At 53.3% G+C, this 16466-nt stretch overlaps 5 protein-coding genes across 5 annotated transcripts; 4 read left to right on the top strand and 1 right to left on the bottom strand.

The window, feature by feature from the left end:
• Positions 1 to 1787: 1787 nt before the first annotated feature.
• On the top strand, positions 1788 to 2771 carry EsH8_II_001064 (ras family-domain-containing protein; the record flags this gene model as incomplete). The annotated part of the gene is made up of 5 exons (XM_083264362.1): positions 1788 to 1808; positions 1912 to 1924; positions 2012 to 2401; positions 2466 to 2546; positions 2638 to 2771. The coding sequence occupies 5 exons, from the start codon at positions 1788 to 1790 to the stop codon at positions 2769 to 2771; spliced, it is 639 nt and encodes a 212-aa protein (XP_083121684.1).
• Positions 2772 to 4535: 1764 nt separating this feature from the next.
• On the top strand, positions 4536 to 5883 carry EsH8_II_001063 (uncharacterized protein; the record flags this gene model as incomplete). The annotated part of the gene is made up of 2 exons (XM_083264361.1): positions 4536 to 5390; positions 5446 to 5883. 2 exons carry the CDS (start codon positions 4536 to 4538, stop codon positions 5881 to 5883), a joined length of 1293 nt encoding a protein of 430 aa, XP_083121683.1.
• A 1495-nt stretch (positions 5884 to 7378) lies between these two features.
• On the top strand, positions 7379 to 9676 carry EsH8_II_001062 (histone deacetylase HDA1; the record flags this gene model as incomplete). The annotated part of the gene is made up of 2 exons (XM_083264360.1): positions 7379 to 9299; positions 9357 to 9676. 2 exons carry the CDS (start codon positions 7379 to 7381, stop codon positions 9674 to 9676), a joined length of 2241 nt encoding a protein of 746 aa, XP_083121682.1.
• A 1097-nt stretch (positions 9677 to 10773) lies between these two features.
• Positions 10774 to 12984, top strand: EsH8_II_001061 (uncharacterized protein; the record flags this gene model as incomplete). The annotated part of the gene is made up of 2 exons (XM_083264359.1): positions 10774 to 10796; positions 11139 to 12984. The coding sequence occupies 2 exons, from the start codon at positions 10774 to 10776 to the stop codon at positions 12982 to 12984; spliced, it is 1869 nt and encodes a 622-aa protein (XP_083121681.1).
• Positions 12985 to 13929: 945 nt separating this feature from the next.
• EsH8_II_001060 (uncharacterized protein) lies at positions 13930 to 16356 on the bottom strand (the record flags this gene model as incomplete). The annotated part of the gene is made up of 1 exon (XM_083264358.1): positions 13930 to 16356. The coding sequence occupies one exon, from the start codon at positions 16354 to 16356 to the stop codon at positions 13930 to 13932; it is 2427 nt and encodes an 808-aa protein (XP_083121680.1).
• Positions 16357 to 16466: the final 110 nt, after the last annotated feature.

Here is a 16466-nt window from a genome sequence, read left to right as displayed (position 1 = left end):
AAGTAAAGCGAAGACGTAGGGGAGCGCCGTAGGCAGGTTACTCCTTAACAGTGCAAGCGTGTGTTTCAATGGGCCACAGATAAGCGAGAACCCTTGTAAGTTACACCCGCCACAACGTTGGCAACGTTGAAACTATTTCATCTCATGGGTCTCATCTCTGAGCTCTCTTTCTCCAGTACAAGAGTTTCCTGAGAGTTGCTACCGGGTTAGGCTAGGCAGACAGTTAAGGCTGTTCGATCTTCTCGATCCCCGCACGACGAACTTATTAGGCTATCTGAGAACTAGACCCAACAGTTATTTATGAAACCCTTGAGCAGCTCAGACCAATATACAAATCGTTATTGACTTACACGCCAAACTCTCGTCTCCCAACTGCGCCCATTTCTAGTGGGACAGCCGCAGAAATAGCCAGGTCAGAGAACCGTCTTGCCTAGGCTTGTAAACAAGCAGGCAATTCGACAGCGTCTATTGGCTAGTGGTTGCCGTCTTTTCACCCCCAGGTTGGAAACCTGATTTGAGGTATACTGAGTCCGAAGAGAGGCAATCCTTGCTCGATATGCAAGTCGGGCAGGGTCCTGGCTGGACAATAGACGGGTTGAAGAACGAATGCGTTTGCCTTGTAGTAGCCCAGATCTTAAATAGAAGATATCGGCGTTCCTTTCTCCCATGTACGTATAAGGATGGGTGTGGCACTCAGGGCACAGGCTGAGCCGGGTGCGAGGTGAGGTAAGGTGAGGTCCGTCGAGAATGAGAAGTATCTGGTGAGCACACAGCTGGGGGACACGTGATGCTCGAGGTGAAACGCGATGCTTCCGGGCGCCGACGGCGGGATCCCGTCCTTGGACATCAATCACTTTGCCTCACGTCAGTCCCCAAGGCAGACGAGAGAGACACCAATGGGGTTGGTGCATGCTCTGTGGTGGTGTGGCTCGGCGGGTTCAGGACATCCGGAACGTGGAGCATCCCCCCCTTCGACGCTGAAGAGGGCAGGGAACCTCAGTTGATGGGAGGCATTGATGAGGTTCATGTATCCTCCCATACTACAAGCCAAAGCGAAGGTACCTTTCTTTTCTTGGCCGGTGTGTCGTGCACTGAGAGTGCGAAGACCCCACCTGTTGATGATTTGGCGCAGGGAGGTGGTGAATCAATGGTTTCTAGCAATGTCATGGATAATTTTGAGTTTCAAAATAAACATCACGTTTCCCTCCTCTTTTGATTATCCAGTCATAAGACCTCTTGCCTGTTCCTCATTTCCTTGGTCACGGCATTTATCTCTGTTTCCTCTTGGTAGATTTGACGCAGCCACCCAATCCAGGAGAGGTAGTACCGTAACTTGGGCCGAGCAGCTGGAAGGCACTCCTCTCTGTACCTCTGTACCTCTGTACCTTTCGTTTTTCCGGCTCCCCCCAAAATCACTTCTCAAGCCCCTTCGTCGCTGCCTTGGAAGGCGCCTCTTCAGCGGTGCCCCTACGCCCGCCCCTTTCAGTGGCTGTCTCTTCCCCCTGATTTCCGACCCTCAGTGAACCTCTGTAGCCTGGAGCTGCGCCGACACCACCACACCACCTTGATCTCATCTACCACACTAGGTACTCTGCCTCTACCTGCACTGTCCACCTCTCAGTCTGGTTCAGTTCCAGACCCTTACACCTTGCCTCGCCTCAACTCAACTGCTTTATCTCTCGGGGCCGCGCACACCTCCATCGAGCCGCAGTATCCTCGTTTCGCAACACCAACGATCCTACACCTCCCCCGACACTCGTCCATCGCATTTCAATACAACCGACAACATGGCCAACGACGAATATGACGTGAGTCTTCCATCCGCAGCCGTTCACCTTCGCTGGACCTCCGCCGCCCCTCTCTCCCTCCAACTATTTCCCCCTCCTTGCGCTAACCTGACGGCTCCTACAGTTCCTCTTCAAAGGTGCGCCGACGACCAACCGACCTCCCGACGTTATCGCATAGTGGCCGCAAGGGTGCTGGGCAACGAGCTGACATTTTCCTCTTCTAGTGGTGTTGATTGGAGACTCGGGCGTCGGAAAGTCCAACCTTCTCAGCCGATTCACTCGCAATGAGTTCAACCTGGATTCCAAGTCGACAATTGGTGTTGAGTTCGCCACCAGATCCATCCAAGTCGACTCGAAGACGATCAAGGCGCAGATTTGGGACACTGCCGGTCAGGAGCGATACCGCGCCATCACCTCGGCCTACTACAGAGGAGCTGTCGGCGCCCTCCTTGTCTACGACATCAGCAAGCACCAGACATACGAGAACGTCACGCGATGGTTGAAGGAGCTGCGGGATCACGCTGATGCCAATATTGTCATCATGCTTGTCGGAAACAAGAGCGATTTGCGGCACCTGCGAGCTGTGCCTACGGAGGAGGCCAAGGCTTTCGCCAGTACGTTGCGGTGAAGGAGCAACAGAAGCACAGCGGACCCTGAGTTGGCTAACCTGTCCTTTAGGCGAGAACCACCTGTCGTTCATTGAGACGTCTGCCCTTGACGCCAGCAACGTCGAGCTTGCATTCCAGAACATCTTGACCGGTGCGTTTCAACCTACACCTTTGCGACATTGCCCACCAGTCCCTTACCCCTGGCTTTACTTGCCCGCTAACATGACCTTGTCTTCCACCAGAGATCTACCGAATCGTGTCGAGCAAGGCCCTCGACTCGGGCGACGGACCCCAAGCCTCGATCGGAGCCGGCCCCGGCATTTCGCTCAGCAAGCCTGCGGACGACGGCGCAGAGAAGGGTGGCAAATGTTGCTAAGCGCTTCTCCCCTGCGAACCTGTTTCACGGCCTTTTTGGGAGGGCTCCTACGGTCGATACCATGGCGTCTCACATATGCCCCGGAATCTGTATGTCACTTGGTCAAGGAGGGGCTGTTGCATCGAGGAATGACTAGGAATCCAACGAGTCTTTTTATGATTTCTGAGGGTACGGAGTACAGTCTCGGCCTTTCCTTTGTTCTCCTTTATACGGCTCAGTGCGGCTTGTCTGGGATTTGACGTTTCTGACGATCGCTCTGCCATGCTTACGTAGTTGAATGAATCCATCTTAATGCCTTGGGGGTGTTCTGGGCCGGTTGGCTGATGTGAGAAAACGGATGGGGGAGCCGGTTGTCATGTCCGAATATCGATACTTTACTACGTTGCCATGCTTTCTCGTGTCAAACCCGTGATGCCCTGCACGATTGAGATACACGATGCTACGTAAGACGGATAGGCCGCATCGTCGGCCGCTCTATGCCTGGATGGGACCCGTTCGTGAAGTCTGTTCTGATATACCCTGGTTTCCCAGGACTGACCGCTGGTTGTTCTCTGAGTGGAAAACTTGACATGAAAAGGTCGGGAAATGAGCGGGAGCCACACGTCTAGAATGAAGTGCCTCAAGCAAAAAAATTCGGGGTCCCCTCCACGAACGAACAGCCTTGTGGCATTACACTCGTCAGGTCTTGTCACGCTCTAGCACTGCGAAATTGAGGTGGGCTTCAAGCTTGCTGCGATCCACAAAGTTTCGTTCCCCCCCCAGCTCGCGCTACGTCTGAGGTGCTGCGGTCTGGGCGGGCATGTACCCCCTCTGCCCCTTGAACCCCCTTTTAGTTAGCGCCCCTTTCTTGCACGCTGGCACTGTTGTCATTAGTTCCTCCTAGATTAACTCCTGGGCCAGGCTTAGGTCAGCAGCCGGGGGCAATGCATGTCCTCTGCGTCACCTTCGCGTCTGTTTCTTCCGTGGCCTGAATCCCTTTTTAAACAGACATTGTTCCTACGGCATCGCTCTAGCCTTCAGAAGCGTAACCGTCTGGCAGCTATGGCTCATAAGGACAACCACTGGCCCAACTCAATGGAAACCATGTCCTCAGAACCAACAATGCTAGTCCTCATACTCGCCCTTTTTGATAGCCCCAACGTCGGGGTTGTCAGAAAATAGGTCTCTCAACGTCGCATCTCGCTGGTGACTTCGTCCATCTGTGAGGTTAGGAGGGTCATTCTTGCCTCCGTTTTTTCAACCCATCTCGTTTCTTAACCCGGATCTCAGTCCGGTAACATCAGTGGAAACTCTTACACGAGCTATCCACGACTTCGAAGCTAGACGAAAAGCTCTAGCCTACCTGCCTTACTTTGGACGGCCTCGTCTGTAGAAGAATAGGCGTATACAATCAACAGAAGACCACCATTTGGTCGTCGAGATCTAATGAACAGGGTCGCCAAAGCAACATGCTGCAAATTACCAGTGAGCGGTAACCATCTGCTGTCGTGGTTCGGGTTTCTGAGACTTGCATAGAATTGAACCATCCCATCGTCGCTGCCGAGGGCATTTGGGTGCATCTCTGACGTATCAAGAAACGAAAAAATAAAAGGTCAACCAAAAGTTGATGTCCAGTTGTTACTCAAAATCATTCGACTCTTTATTTCTTAACATCCCCACTTCGATCTTCAACTTACAAACTCCCTACTAATCCCACTCCAACGGTACTGCAAATTGCAAAGACACATTTAGATCATCACATACAATCGTTGAACGTATTCAAAAATGTCCTCGACCTATTCATCCCTCCTAAGTGCTTCGCACATGCAGTCGTCATCGACAGACCCCAACTTGGAGACGAAAGACGGATTGAATGGCCTGGAAGGCCTCCCACTCGAGATTATTTACGACATTTATCATCAACTTGACGTTCAGAGCATCTTCTCTTTGGCGCAGGTGAACACCCTTTTCCACGGACTCTTGAAAAGGAACAAGGCGGCTATCCTGCTGCCAGTTCTCCAACGAGAATTCAGCCCGTTTCCCGAGCTGCTTCAAGTCTACACAGCGTCAGACCAAGATATAATCCAGTACGGAGACACTTTTCAGCCTCGACGGGTCGTATTCAGACGCTTTCCTGGCGACGTCACAGGTGTTATCTTGTCTCGGGGTGGCCTCCAACCTAGCGTGGGTACGTCGACCGAGCAGGCGGCATTTACCAAGATTATCAACAGCGGCAAGCCCCTGGCAACGAGTACCTTACCGGCGCCCCGCTCGGTCGCCCTTGTCGATCGAGACTTGGACTCTTTGTTAAAGTATTGCCTGGTTGTTCGACGGTGGGAAGCCCTGTTTCCTCAACTTCATTGGTTTGAAGTGCCCGAGAATTGCCGTCAACTCGATGAGTCAGAAAAGTTTAAGCTCCGTCGAGCTCTGTATCGCTGGTGGCTTTACGCCTTTTACTTCCACGGCGAACTCCCCCGGCCTCGGATCGGTCAACCGGAGCCGTTCGTCAACGATGTCCGAACCAGCCAGATGAGACTCTACCCTACGCGCGAGTTGATGGAGATGAAGGACCTCTTCGCATCTGTAAAGGGTCTTATACGGCACTACATTTATCCAAACCTTGAGCAGAACCTGGAATGTGTGAGTGCCATCCCAAGTACGGGGGCCCGTTCGTGAATCTGACGCAGCTTTACAGGCCGATGAGATCAGCCCGCTTGAGAAGATGATCGAAATCAGTATTCGTGAGCGCATTGTAGACACCTATGCCAAGCTCGACCCGAGAGACCTCATGTTCTACTTCGAGAACTTATTCAACTACCCTCGAAAGCGACTGGTAACGGATGTGAATCTTAAGCATCCTGCCTTCTCTCAAGATCAACAATCAATTGGGGCCGCGGTCCAGGCGGCGACAGATGAGCGGCCGTGGTTGCAAGATATTGCGGACCTTAGCAGCATTGGTGGTATCGTGATTTCCAATGAAGCTGACTGCCGGCTCAGTTACGATGGCAGCTTCGACGCCTCCATTCCACCGCCAGGGGCTTTTCGGCGGCCGCGGGTGGTGTGGGCGCCACCTGGAGATGATGGTTGGGTTCTCGCCGAGCGGAGTCACTCTCATGTTACGCGCCGCGCCTAAGTGTTTGAACCTGATCATTTCCGGGCCATCAAGCATGTATTTCTTTCTGGTGCCTGGTCTGTAAAGTAGAACCTTGTCTTGATGGATGGACATAGGCTGCGGCAGCAAAACTATGGTTCTCCAATGAATTTGTTTGTTAATCCGTCTTGGTGTTGACTTGGAATTGGTTGTAGTACACGAATGTAACCCTTGGTGATCTCACCGACCAAAGCTATAATGCTCACGGGGTATGGATGCGCATAAACCATAACAGGGTCGGCTATACAGGCACGGCTCGGACTTTTCTTTTGACTTATTGTTGGCCATTTTTGGATCCGTATGTCATCAAACCATCCATATAACAAGTGACTGGAGATGAAGACCGGCGAGATGGGGTCGTAAGAAGATACGGATCTATTTTACCTTAAACGGGAACCTGGTAATAAGGAGTGGATTGCAGACTTGCTATCTTAGTGCAAGGCTGCGGCCTACAGGGGGGCTATTGTGGCGGGTGCACCCTGCAAGGCGGCGGCTTGTGGCTAGCTCCCGCCTTGTCAGTGGCCCAAGCCTCTCCCACCTTGTTCGTTCACTCACACCCGGCCACTCACCTAATAGTTGTCCTACACAACGAGCTTCACCCAGCAGCGCGGCGCATCGTCTTTGCGCATCTGTAGCCTTTTTCCTCGTAATCACCTTGTTGATCCCATCTCTCACTTCTAATATTCTCACCAGGTCTCTGTGCGCTCAGCTGTAATCCATCTTGCGCCAGCTGGAGACCTACAGCCACCGAGCTTATCCGACTCAACATTCACCTCACCTGGGATATCGCCCATTGCCCTTCGGGTTTAAAGGTTAGTTGCTGGCCGCTGAGCTGTTTCAATCTTTCAATGCCAGCAGGCGATATCAGCCAAGTTGGCCTGCCATGCTTCTAGGTCAAGTGAACTGGCGAGGAGGGCGCATCCTGAGGGGGTACCCGCCTTCTCACATTGCTACTCTTTCATCACTGCGAGACTACAAAGAGCTGTCCTCACATCTCGACCCTTCTAGCCTTACCTAAGGCATCCGCCCTGTATCTAATTACAAATCGGAAGGAATAGCATTTGAACAATCAAGCCATCAACAAATGCTCCCTCACCCTGCCTATACATACCACGCTCGGCTGTATCTTTACTCAGGCCCGGCATGTTATACTGACATCGCAGCAGGTTTTTGGTCCTCTGTTGCAGAAGAGATCTGAGATAGCCGAACGTATCTTCGTCCATGAAAGGGATCCGATCAGTTACCGATCTCGAGGATAAAGCGTCTGACCAAACCTGGTAGCCTTCGTTGCGACCTTGGTCCGTCTTCCTTCCAAGCCCGGACCAAGACCAATCGTCAGCCCTTGCGAGGCAGGTTACTTTCTGAAGTCACAAAAGCGTTCATTTATCGGTCCGAGGCATCTCGTTTCAGCCTGGTTGGCTCCCGGTCAGGTTGATCCAAGTCCTGGGGGCTAGTCGACGCAGCCCACCTTTGCACCATGGAAGGAGTCGACCAAGACGTCGTCATGGGCGGGGAAGACAGACCCTCAAATCATACGACAACATCCAACGGTGTTGTCGGGTCTGTTGGTGGGGACCCCAAGAATGACAACTCCACGTCCCCCGATGACGAAGATGAGGAGGACTACGAGGATTATGACGACGACGCAGAAGCTCAGCAGGTCGTTGACAAGCTGCGAAGACGAGGACTGCTTCCTACAGCATGTTGTTACGACGATCGCATGAAGCTTCACGTCAACGCCGACTTTGGGGCGACACCTCACCACCCAGAGGACCCTCGGCGAATCGAGGAGATCTTCAAGGCGTTTAAGAGAGCGGGTTTGGTCTACACTGGCCCAGAAGGGAAGATAGGAGACGTTTTGAGAGACAGCCCAACCAAATACATGTGGAGGATCGGCGCCCGGGAAGCCACAAAAGAAGAGATTCTTACAACCCACACGCCGCTCCATTACCATTGGGTTGAAAGCCTGTCCAAGATGGACTACGCCACACTACGGGAGACGAGCAGACAATACGACCAGGGTCGTGCCTCGCTCTATGTTGGTAGTCTGACTTTCACGGCTGCCCTCTTGTCCTGTGGTGGTGCCATCGACACTTGCAAACATGTCGTTGAAGGCAATGTCAAGAACGCATTTGCCGTCATTAGACCGCCCGGTCATCACGCGGAGTATGACCAGCCGCTTGGATTCTGTTTCTTCAACAATGTGCCTGTTGCCGTCAAGATCTGTCAGCAAGAGTATCCAGAGGATTGTCGAAAGGTTCTCATTTTGGATTGGGACGTCCATCACGGTAACGGTATCCAAAATATTTTCTATGACGATCCTAACGTCTTGTACATCTCCTTGCACGTCTACCAGAATGGAATCTTCTACCCCGGAAAACCTGACAATCAAGAGATACCAGACGGAGGCCTGGAGCATTGTGGCACTGGTCCTGGATTGGGGAAAAATGTCAACATTGGATGGCATGATCAAGGCATGGGTGACGGCGAGTACATGGCCGCCTTTCAAAAGATCATCATGCCCATCGCAAAAGAGTTCAATCCCGATTTGGTCGTCATCTCTGCTGGGTTTGACGCTGCCGACGGAGACGAACTTGGCGGGTGCTTTGTGACACCGGCCTGCTACGCACATATGACACACATGCTCATGTCCTTGGCGGACGGAAAAGTCGCTGTGTGCTTAGAGGGTGGGTACAATCTGCAAGCCATCTCAACCTCGGCGGTAGCTGTTGCTCGGACACTTATGGGAGAGCCACCACCAAAAATGGACATTCCGATGCTTAACAAGGATGCGGCTAGGGTTCTCGCCAAGGTCCAGAGCTACCAAGCGCCGTACTGGGAATGTATGAGACCTGGCATTGTTCCAGTTCCTGATATCCAAGATCTCAATGCGACAAGACTTCACGATCACATCAGACTCGGTCAACGACAGAGTCTATCACAACGCTACCAGATGATTCCTCTCTTCATACAGAGAGATCTGCTCTTCAAGTCCTACGAGAACCAGGTCCTTGTGACCCCGGACATCACATCTGCGCGTCGCATTCTCATCGTCATCCATGACCCACCAGAGCTGCTCGCGCAACCAGACGTGATTGATCGCCACCTTGAGACGCACAACGCTTGGGTTGTCGACAGCGTGTCTCAATATATTGACTGGGCTGTTGGTGAGGGTATTGCAGTGATGGATGTCAACATCCCCAGCAAGGTGTCGCGAGACGAAGATATGGATCCCTACAGTCCCAGAATAGCTGAGAAGGACTTGCTTTCCGAGCTTCAGGAGCTGGCGAACTATCTGTGGGATAACTACATTCAACTATACGAAGAGGCCGACGACATACTTCTTATGGGTGTTGGCCGGTCGTACAATGGAGTGAGAGCGCTTCTGACAGGCCGAGGTACGTGACTTTGATGACAATGATTTGTTGTATCCACTGCTGACCAAGTTCCCACAGACTGCAAGGCGCGCGTTGCCGGGGTCGCCTGTTTTGTCGAAGGCATGCTACGACCAGTCAAGTCCGACGTCGACAACGAGCTTGCGACGTGGTACAAAGGGCACTCACAAATTTACGTGTCACATGATCACCCATGCTGGAACAGCGAGGATACACTACGGAGAGTGACCAAGCGGCGGTTTGGCACGGTGATTCGTAGCGAGACGAACGGCGTCAACAAGATGATGCAGACTCATGCCGGACAAGTTCAGAAATGGATGATGGAGATGTTGGCGGCTCGCCAGAACGGAGATACCACTGAAGACGATAAGATGACGTGAGAAATAGGGGAGGACGTGGCTGGAAGCTGGAAGATGATATTTCGAAGACAAGACGGCCGGATATCGACTTGAGGCGCATGCGAGGCAATGCGTTTCCGCCGTACAGTTACATAATAGTACCAGAACATCGGTCGGCGCGCGGAGTGGGCAGATGCCAGGACCGCACAAGCTGGCGAAAGACACACAGAGGGCGGGAGGAGGGATAGGGGTTTCGCGAGTATTTGTGAGCGTAGGATGGTAGCCGTCGAGGTAGAACCCAGGGAGTTTTGTCAATGGGGGTAATGCCCTTACAACTATGAGTGATGAGTTACTCTGTAAAGCGAAGCATGAACTGCCTGCACTCCAGAGATGGGAGTGTAAGAAGCTGGTTCTCAAGCGAGTTGTCATCAGTGGATCACCACATCTGCTCTATAACCCGCCTTGCTAGCTCAATCGGTAGAGCGTGAGACTCTTAATCTCAAGGTTGCGGGTTCGACCCCCGCGTGAGGCTCAAATCCTCACCGCGATTGGTACAGCCATTCTTCGGGTTAATCTTTTGTCGTTTTGATTTCTAGCAAATTTGATCTTTTATTTTCATAGCGTTCTTGATCGAATCGTTAGGATCGTTCAATCTCTAGGTAGATGGCCTCGTGGGAACGATCGTTTATCTACCCCCCGTCTATGCGATAATGCTATGCTTTTCTCTTGTGGTCGTCCTGCTGTAGGGATGTCACAAATTTCCCGGTAAATCACTTAAAATCCTGGCATCTCGTCAATTCTCCAAGCTCTGATTGGCCCAAGGAAACGGGTCTGACGTGCGCTACTTGTACCCATCAACCCTACGCCTATTGGTCAGAAGCCCTTATCTTATCAAATAATAGAAGAATGGCCTACGCCACACTCTCATCTCAGCCTCAGTTTGTGGAGACCTCTAACAGTTTTCAGGGGCTGGCCCAATCCACGTCTGCTTGCAAGCAACCCTGCTCCGTCAGACGTTGGCGTTGGCGCATAGCTGACCCTCAACACCACGATCGCGTGCATCACGGCTATCACAAGCTGTCGCGACCACGCCCTTTTATCACAGATCATTAGGTTGAGTCGGTTTAGCAGCCAGCAATATGGAGCGTGATCGGAGAAGCAGGTGAGTCACAGCTGCAGCCCAGACCTTTCTTTCCTGTTCGTTTCCCGGCAGTTCCCAGCCTTCCCTCCCCACGTCAGTACGCTTTCCCTTCCTGTCTCGCGCTGAATAGTGCGTGGGGCACTGAGATTGCGCATCAAACATCACCAAAAGCTGTTCATTCGCATCGTAATTTGTTACTTGCTGCCAAGAAGACACCCTGGAGCACTACACCTATACACCGACCGCAAGCCGAGCAGACCAGTCAAGGATCACATCGCTTCCAGCTTCTGTCTATCGAGTTTCTTTCCATTGGTCAAATTCTCTGAACTTCTAGTAAGCAGGCATGCTAACAAACGAAAATAGGTACGAGGACGGCGAAGTCACTAGGTATGGCGCTGGCGAGTCCTGGAGACCTTTCCCACGGGGGGGAGGAGCAGCAGGAGGGGACCGTTCCCCTCGACGAGCTCGAAGCCCCTTGAGGGACCGTGAACGAGACCGCGATCGCGACCGCGACCGCGACAGAGACAGAGAACGGCCACGTTCCCGAGACCGCGACAGAGACCGGGACCGAGACACCAGAGACAGAGATAGAGATCGGGACAGGGACCGTGACAGGGACCGCGACAGAGAACGCGCTCGCACCCCACCGCCATTGACATCGGACAGCTATGTCCCCGGAAGATCACCCGCACGTCGTCGGTCGCGGAGCGGTGACCGCTATCGACGCGATCGATCGCGCGACAGAGACCCACGCCCCCAGAGCGATACCTGGCGAAGGCGGGATAGAACCCGGAGCCCCCCTGTGAGACGGCCCTCGCCAAGACGTAGCCCGTCGAGGCGACGCAGTCCCATTGGAAGATCGCCTGCTATTCGGGATGAGAGAAGTGATCGTGCTAGATCGCCACGTCGCGACAACAGAGAGCGTGAGAGGGAGAGAGACAGGGACCTTGATCGGCGGGACGACAGGTACCGTTCGTTGCCCCCCTTTGCGCAGACACCAGTCTCATTAGCTGCTAGAAGACGGTCGCGCTCGCCGTACGGTAGAGATAGGGGACCTCGGGACAGGACTCCGCCCAGGCGATCGCCGGTGCCAGCACCCCGGGGAGGCTTCCGTCCCCGGTCTCGAAGTACGAGCCGCCGTGGTGGTGAGAGATATATAGGATCTTCCTACAGACGGGCGTCGCCGCCCCGAGATTCTGGCATCTCGTCAGCGATCACGTCTCGATCAGCTTCAGGCAAGTCGTCACCGCATCCTCCTTCCACCCGAGCACGTTCGCGGCCGCAATCGAGGGAGCGTGGGGAGCGTATCGAGCGGGAGCGGGAGCGGGAGCAGCGAGAGCGAGAGCGGGAACCCACACCCCTCCAGACCGGTGCTTCTGCCGCATCATCGTCCTTGACGACACGCGAAGCACCCAAGCCTGCCCCCGCCGCCGCCGCCGTCCCCCAAGAACCAGCCCCGCCGGTGGCCAAGACACCACCTCGAGGACCTGCCGCTCTACGTGCTCCTCCAACCGGTCCTGCCGCTACCCGAAACTTCTCTGCGCCCGCCGGCTCACCAGCTGTCCAGCCACCTAGACACCCGCAAACCCCGAGCGTGCCACCCTCGCGCGCAGACGTTACCAGCCCAACGATCCCCCCAGCTGGCCCCCGAGGCTATGTAGCTCCGGCACGAGGCGGCGGATACAGCGCCCGTGGTGGACGTGGCTCTTGGTCAGGCCCTCCGCCTCGTCAGACTCCTGTACCTACAACTTCCCCCTCCTCTGTCGGCAACGGGCCGTCTACCATCCCAACTGGCCCGCGCGCCAATCCTTCAAACCCCACCCCAGCAAACCCCTCATCAGCTACCAAGGTCTTCAACCCTCCCACAGGTCCTTCATCGCAGCATGGCCCCGGAGGAGCTCGACCTACACTTGCCCAAAGCATGCTCGCGACTCTTCCTCCCATCATTCCCGGAGGCAAGATCGACCCTTCTCTACTCCCAACAACCACGGGCATGACGAGGGACATCGAGCCCCACTACAAGAAGCTCAAGGCGGAGGAGGAAAAGGCGCGGGCAGACCTGGATGCTAAGCAAGACAAGCTCCGTCAAAGCCTTCAAATGTGGGACAAACTCGAGATGGAATCCAAAGCGTGGAAGACAAGAGTGGACCTAAGTGAGCAAAGCCTCAAGAGCTTAGCTGGCGAAGGCTTGGGTGGCGCTGCCTTTTAGAAATAATTTGGTGTGGTGACGATGTGACACGCCCGGACGGGGTGGGTTTGGCTTTCGGAAGCCGAGGACTTTTGCGCTGAGGCTCGGACTCTTGTTTCCTTCTCTTTTTCATTTCTTTTTCAAGAGCGTCGACGATGATGATGTACTACTATCAGCGGGGGACCACTCTTCCCCCTGCGTTGTTTTGCATGTACGAAACTAGTTGGGACTTTGTAGGTGTAGTAGATTAGGCTTACGGCTCACTTGACGATACCCATCCAAAGGTTGTTGTAATCGACTAGGAATTTGGGACAAACCAACTAAACAACCGCCATGTGACTCGGTCGTGTATGGAGGGTTCCTGGAAGACATTGGTTGCCATGGCCATTTATCGCTATAAAACGTGCCGTTGTGTAGTTAGTGTATGAGAGGGAGACCGCGATGCGGAGACCGGGTAGATTTAGGGAAAGAAGCAAAGCCTGCTATAAATCGAAACTTTCAAAAGACAGAAGAGTTAGATGGTTGCAGTTGTGGGGGTTTTAAATTTTCATTTCTCTCAAAATATTTGGCTGTCTCTTCGTCCTCGCCATCACGGGACAGTAGGAATAAGAGAGACTAATGATATCTCAAAACAGGCCGTAAGTCTGCCTTCAAGTGAACTTGAACTACCTCTCATGTCGTAACCGTAATCCATTTCCGTTATCCCATCATTGACCGAACAGGCGAGTTCCTCTCAGCCTTTTCCTATACTCCAGAGTAAACCGTTTACTCGTACCATTGCCGTTCCTTGGCAAGGAGCCAACGTCTGTACAAAAAAGCCAGTAGGTTGTGGTGTTACATGTGTGCGCACACTTTTGCGCTGTCAAAAAAAAAGTCCCTATCCAGGCCATACAAAAGCCTAGATAATGGAAGGACAGGCATAGCAAGCCATTCCTGCAATGCAGGGGAGGTAAGAGACAGCTAGTCCTACTCGAAGTCCATGTCGCCGTCCCACTCGCCGTCGGATTCGAAGTCCGCTTCGTCGTTGAGGAAGTCATCCATGCTGTACTGATGCTCTCTTGGTTTTTGGTTATCAATGTTAATATCGACAACCCTACACATGCCCTGAATGAATGTGTCGTCTGCTGCCACGGTAACTGCCGCCGAGCCTTCTGCGGCTTGTTCGGCACTGTCTTGACCCAAGTCTTGCGCAGAATCCTCCATGTCGACATCGCTATCAGAGTCGAACTCATCACTGTCAGGCTCAAGGTACGATTGAGGCTTCCGCTGTTGGCCGCGAAGCTCTCTTGACGTACTGCTAGCACGGGAAGAGGTGCCTGACGCATGCGACACAATGCGGTTGCTTCGCCGAGATGGTTCTTTCAATGGCTTCCTTGACTTTCGCTTCGCAACTGTAAGAGGAGAAGACTCGGCAGGGCGTGGTTTGCGAAGTGTGAAGTGCGGCTTTGGGTCAGTAGTCCGCCGGAGGAAGACCTTTTCGAACTTTTCTTGCCAAGACCTGCGAAACTCACTGCGTGATCGCCAGGAAATGTTCAGCATTGCCTTGATCGACAAGTACCTAAGCACTGGCAGCTCACGAGCGCTGTCAATAAAGGATTGGAGGAAGCCTTCGGCAGCCTTGGTGTCGGCAGCCTCAGTACTCCAGTGCCGGAGATTCTCTAGGTGTACAATCTCAAGCGATGTCGGCCAACTGGGAACTTGGTCGGGAAGCAACAGCTGATCGTAGTAAGGATCACTATCGTCGATCGTCTCTAGAAGACTGAAGTACTGAAGATTCATTCGCAACTCCTTGAGATGGGGACAGGCAGCACTCAGTATCGGGAGAAATCCCAGGTTCAACGAACGGTTGTGGTGCAGGACAAGCGACTCCATTCGATGACCATTTGCGAGCAAGAAAGAACCAAGATCAACGGCGGTCACGGCTGCACAGTTGACCAGCTCTAGGCGCTTGAGCTTCCCCGGAAGAAGAGGGAGCAATGCCGAACACACGATTGTCGATGATTCGAAGACTAGGTCCTCAATGTTTTCCAATGCCGAGATGGAATCCGCAATCAATTCCACAGACCTCTTGTCTTCGGCAAGCAATTCGGGGTTGGATCCTGGATCCTTCTCCAATCTAGCCGATGGAAGCTGGTAGTTGACGAGCTTGAGTTTCCGAAGTGAAGCAAAGCTCGGCATTTTGTGCACTTGTTTGATTCTCACGAGGCTGGACTCCCAGTTTTTGTCCATAAGCCTCGAACTCCACTGCCAGCTTCGGAGTCGTGTAACAATGGTCTTGTCCCCTGCCTCCGCATTCGCAGTTGGTGACACCTCGAACGCTTGGAAAAGCTCTGTGGGATACGTCCATTTAATGGACTCCTTGAGTAGCCGATAAGGGGCTTGATCGTACCCATGCACAAGCAGCACTTCCGATAGTCGAGGCAAATTCTGCATCAGCCTGGCTGGAGATGTGAAGCCTTGCAGAGAGATTAGTCGCACATCAATATGAAGTGCTTCGATTTTCGCTCGGTAGTTGACAGCCGTCATGGAAGGCGGCTTCTCTAGCAGGTCCGCAAGTCCTTGAGCCTTGACCTCATCCCGTACTGGCGGGCATTTGTAAAGGACTGTCAGAGCCGGGTCTGCGAACTGGCGACAAACCCGAGCTGTACGAAGAAGCCAGTTGGCATCTCGGGTGTCCTGTTCGTCGCCAGAAACGGCAGCATATTGGAATATCTGGACCCAGATGGAGTGCTCGATTTGCGGGTCCAACCAGTTGGGGATGACTGAATCTGAGTTGGTGATTTCAGCGCCCGTCGTCTCAAGTGTGGGCTGTCCACGACGCGACTTTGGAGGAGACGTATTAAACGTGATTTTCGTTGGAGGAACCCCATATTCAGACGCATCATCGTTCAGTTCGTCGGAGTCATGATCGCTGTCGATGGTATTCTGCAAAGCCTTTGTTTTGCGCCCCTGCTTATTCTCCGATTTCCCGGAGGTTCTGTTCGAAGCGCCTGGCTTGTTTTTCGTACCGGCACCCTTATCGCCACCTTTGCCCCCGAGTGTTGCTTGATTCGCTCTCGATCCAGATGCGCCAGGCACGACTGTTGAGGGAGCTGCTCTTGCGCTTCTGCGAAGAGTTCTCTGCGTGCTCGGAAGAGATTCTTCAGGTTCCTCAAAGTCCTCCGCATTCAATAATTCGTCATCAGAACTTTGTACACGGCCATGCGACCGGGTCTGAGACTGAGTCTTGGACAAGGGACCATGGACACTCTTGGTGGTTTTTGGTTGGGCTCGAAGTTTGGTGACGCGCATTTGATCGGAAACAGATGAAGGGCTGGTCGCGTGGCGGGACGGGTTGCGGCGAGGATTCGAGGTTGCGCCAGCTCGGGCAGCGGCTTGTTGCTTCGGGGCCATGGTATAAGAACGAGGCGGCCTGGGTCGCAGGGATACGTGTTAGGTAACCATGCAGCATGATGATGTTGATTAAAGAAAGAAAAAAAGGAAGAAAAAAAAACTAAAAACTT

This window comes from Colletotrichum jinshuiense, chromosome 2 (assembly GCF_051148585.1).
Source record: "Colletotrichum jinshuiense chromosome 2, complete sequence".
NCBI lineage: Eukaryota > Fungi > Ascomycota > Sordariomycetes > Glomerellales > Glomerellaceae > Colletotrichum > Colletotrichum jinshuiense.
The sequence above is the reverse complement of the archived record's forward strand: the minus strand, read 5'-3'. Positions and strand labels throughout refer to the sequence as shown.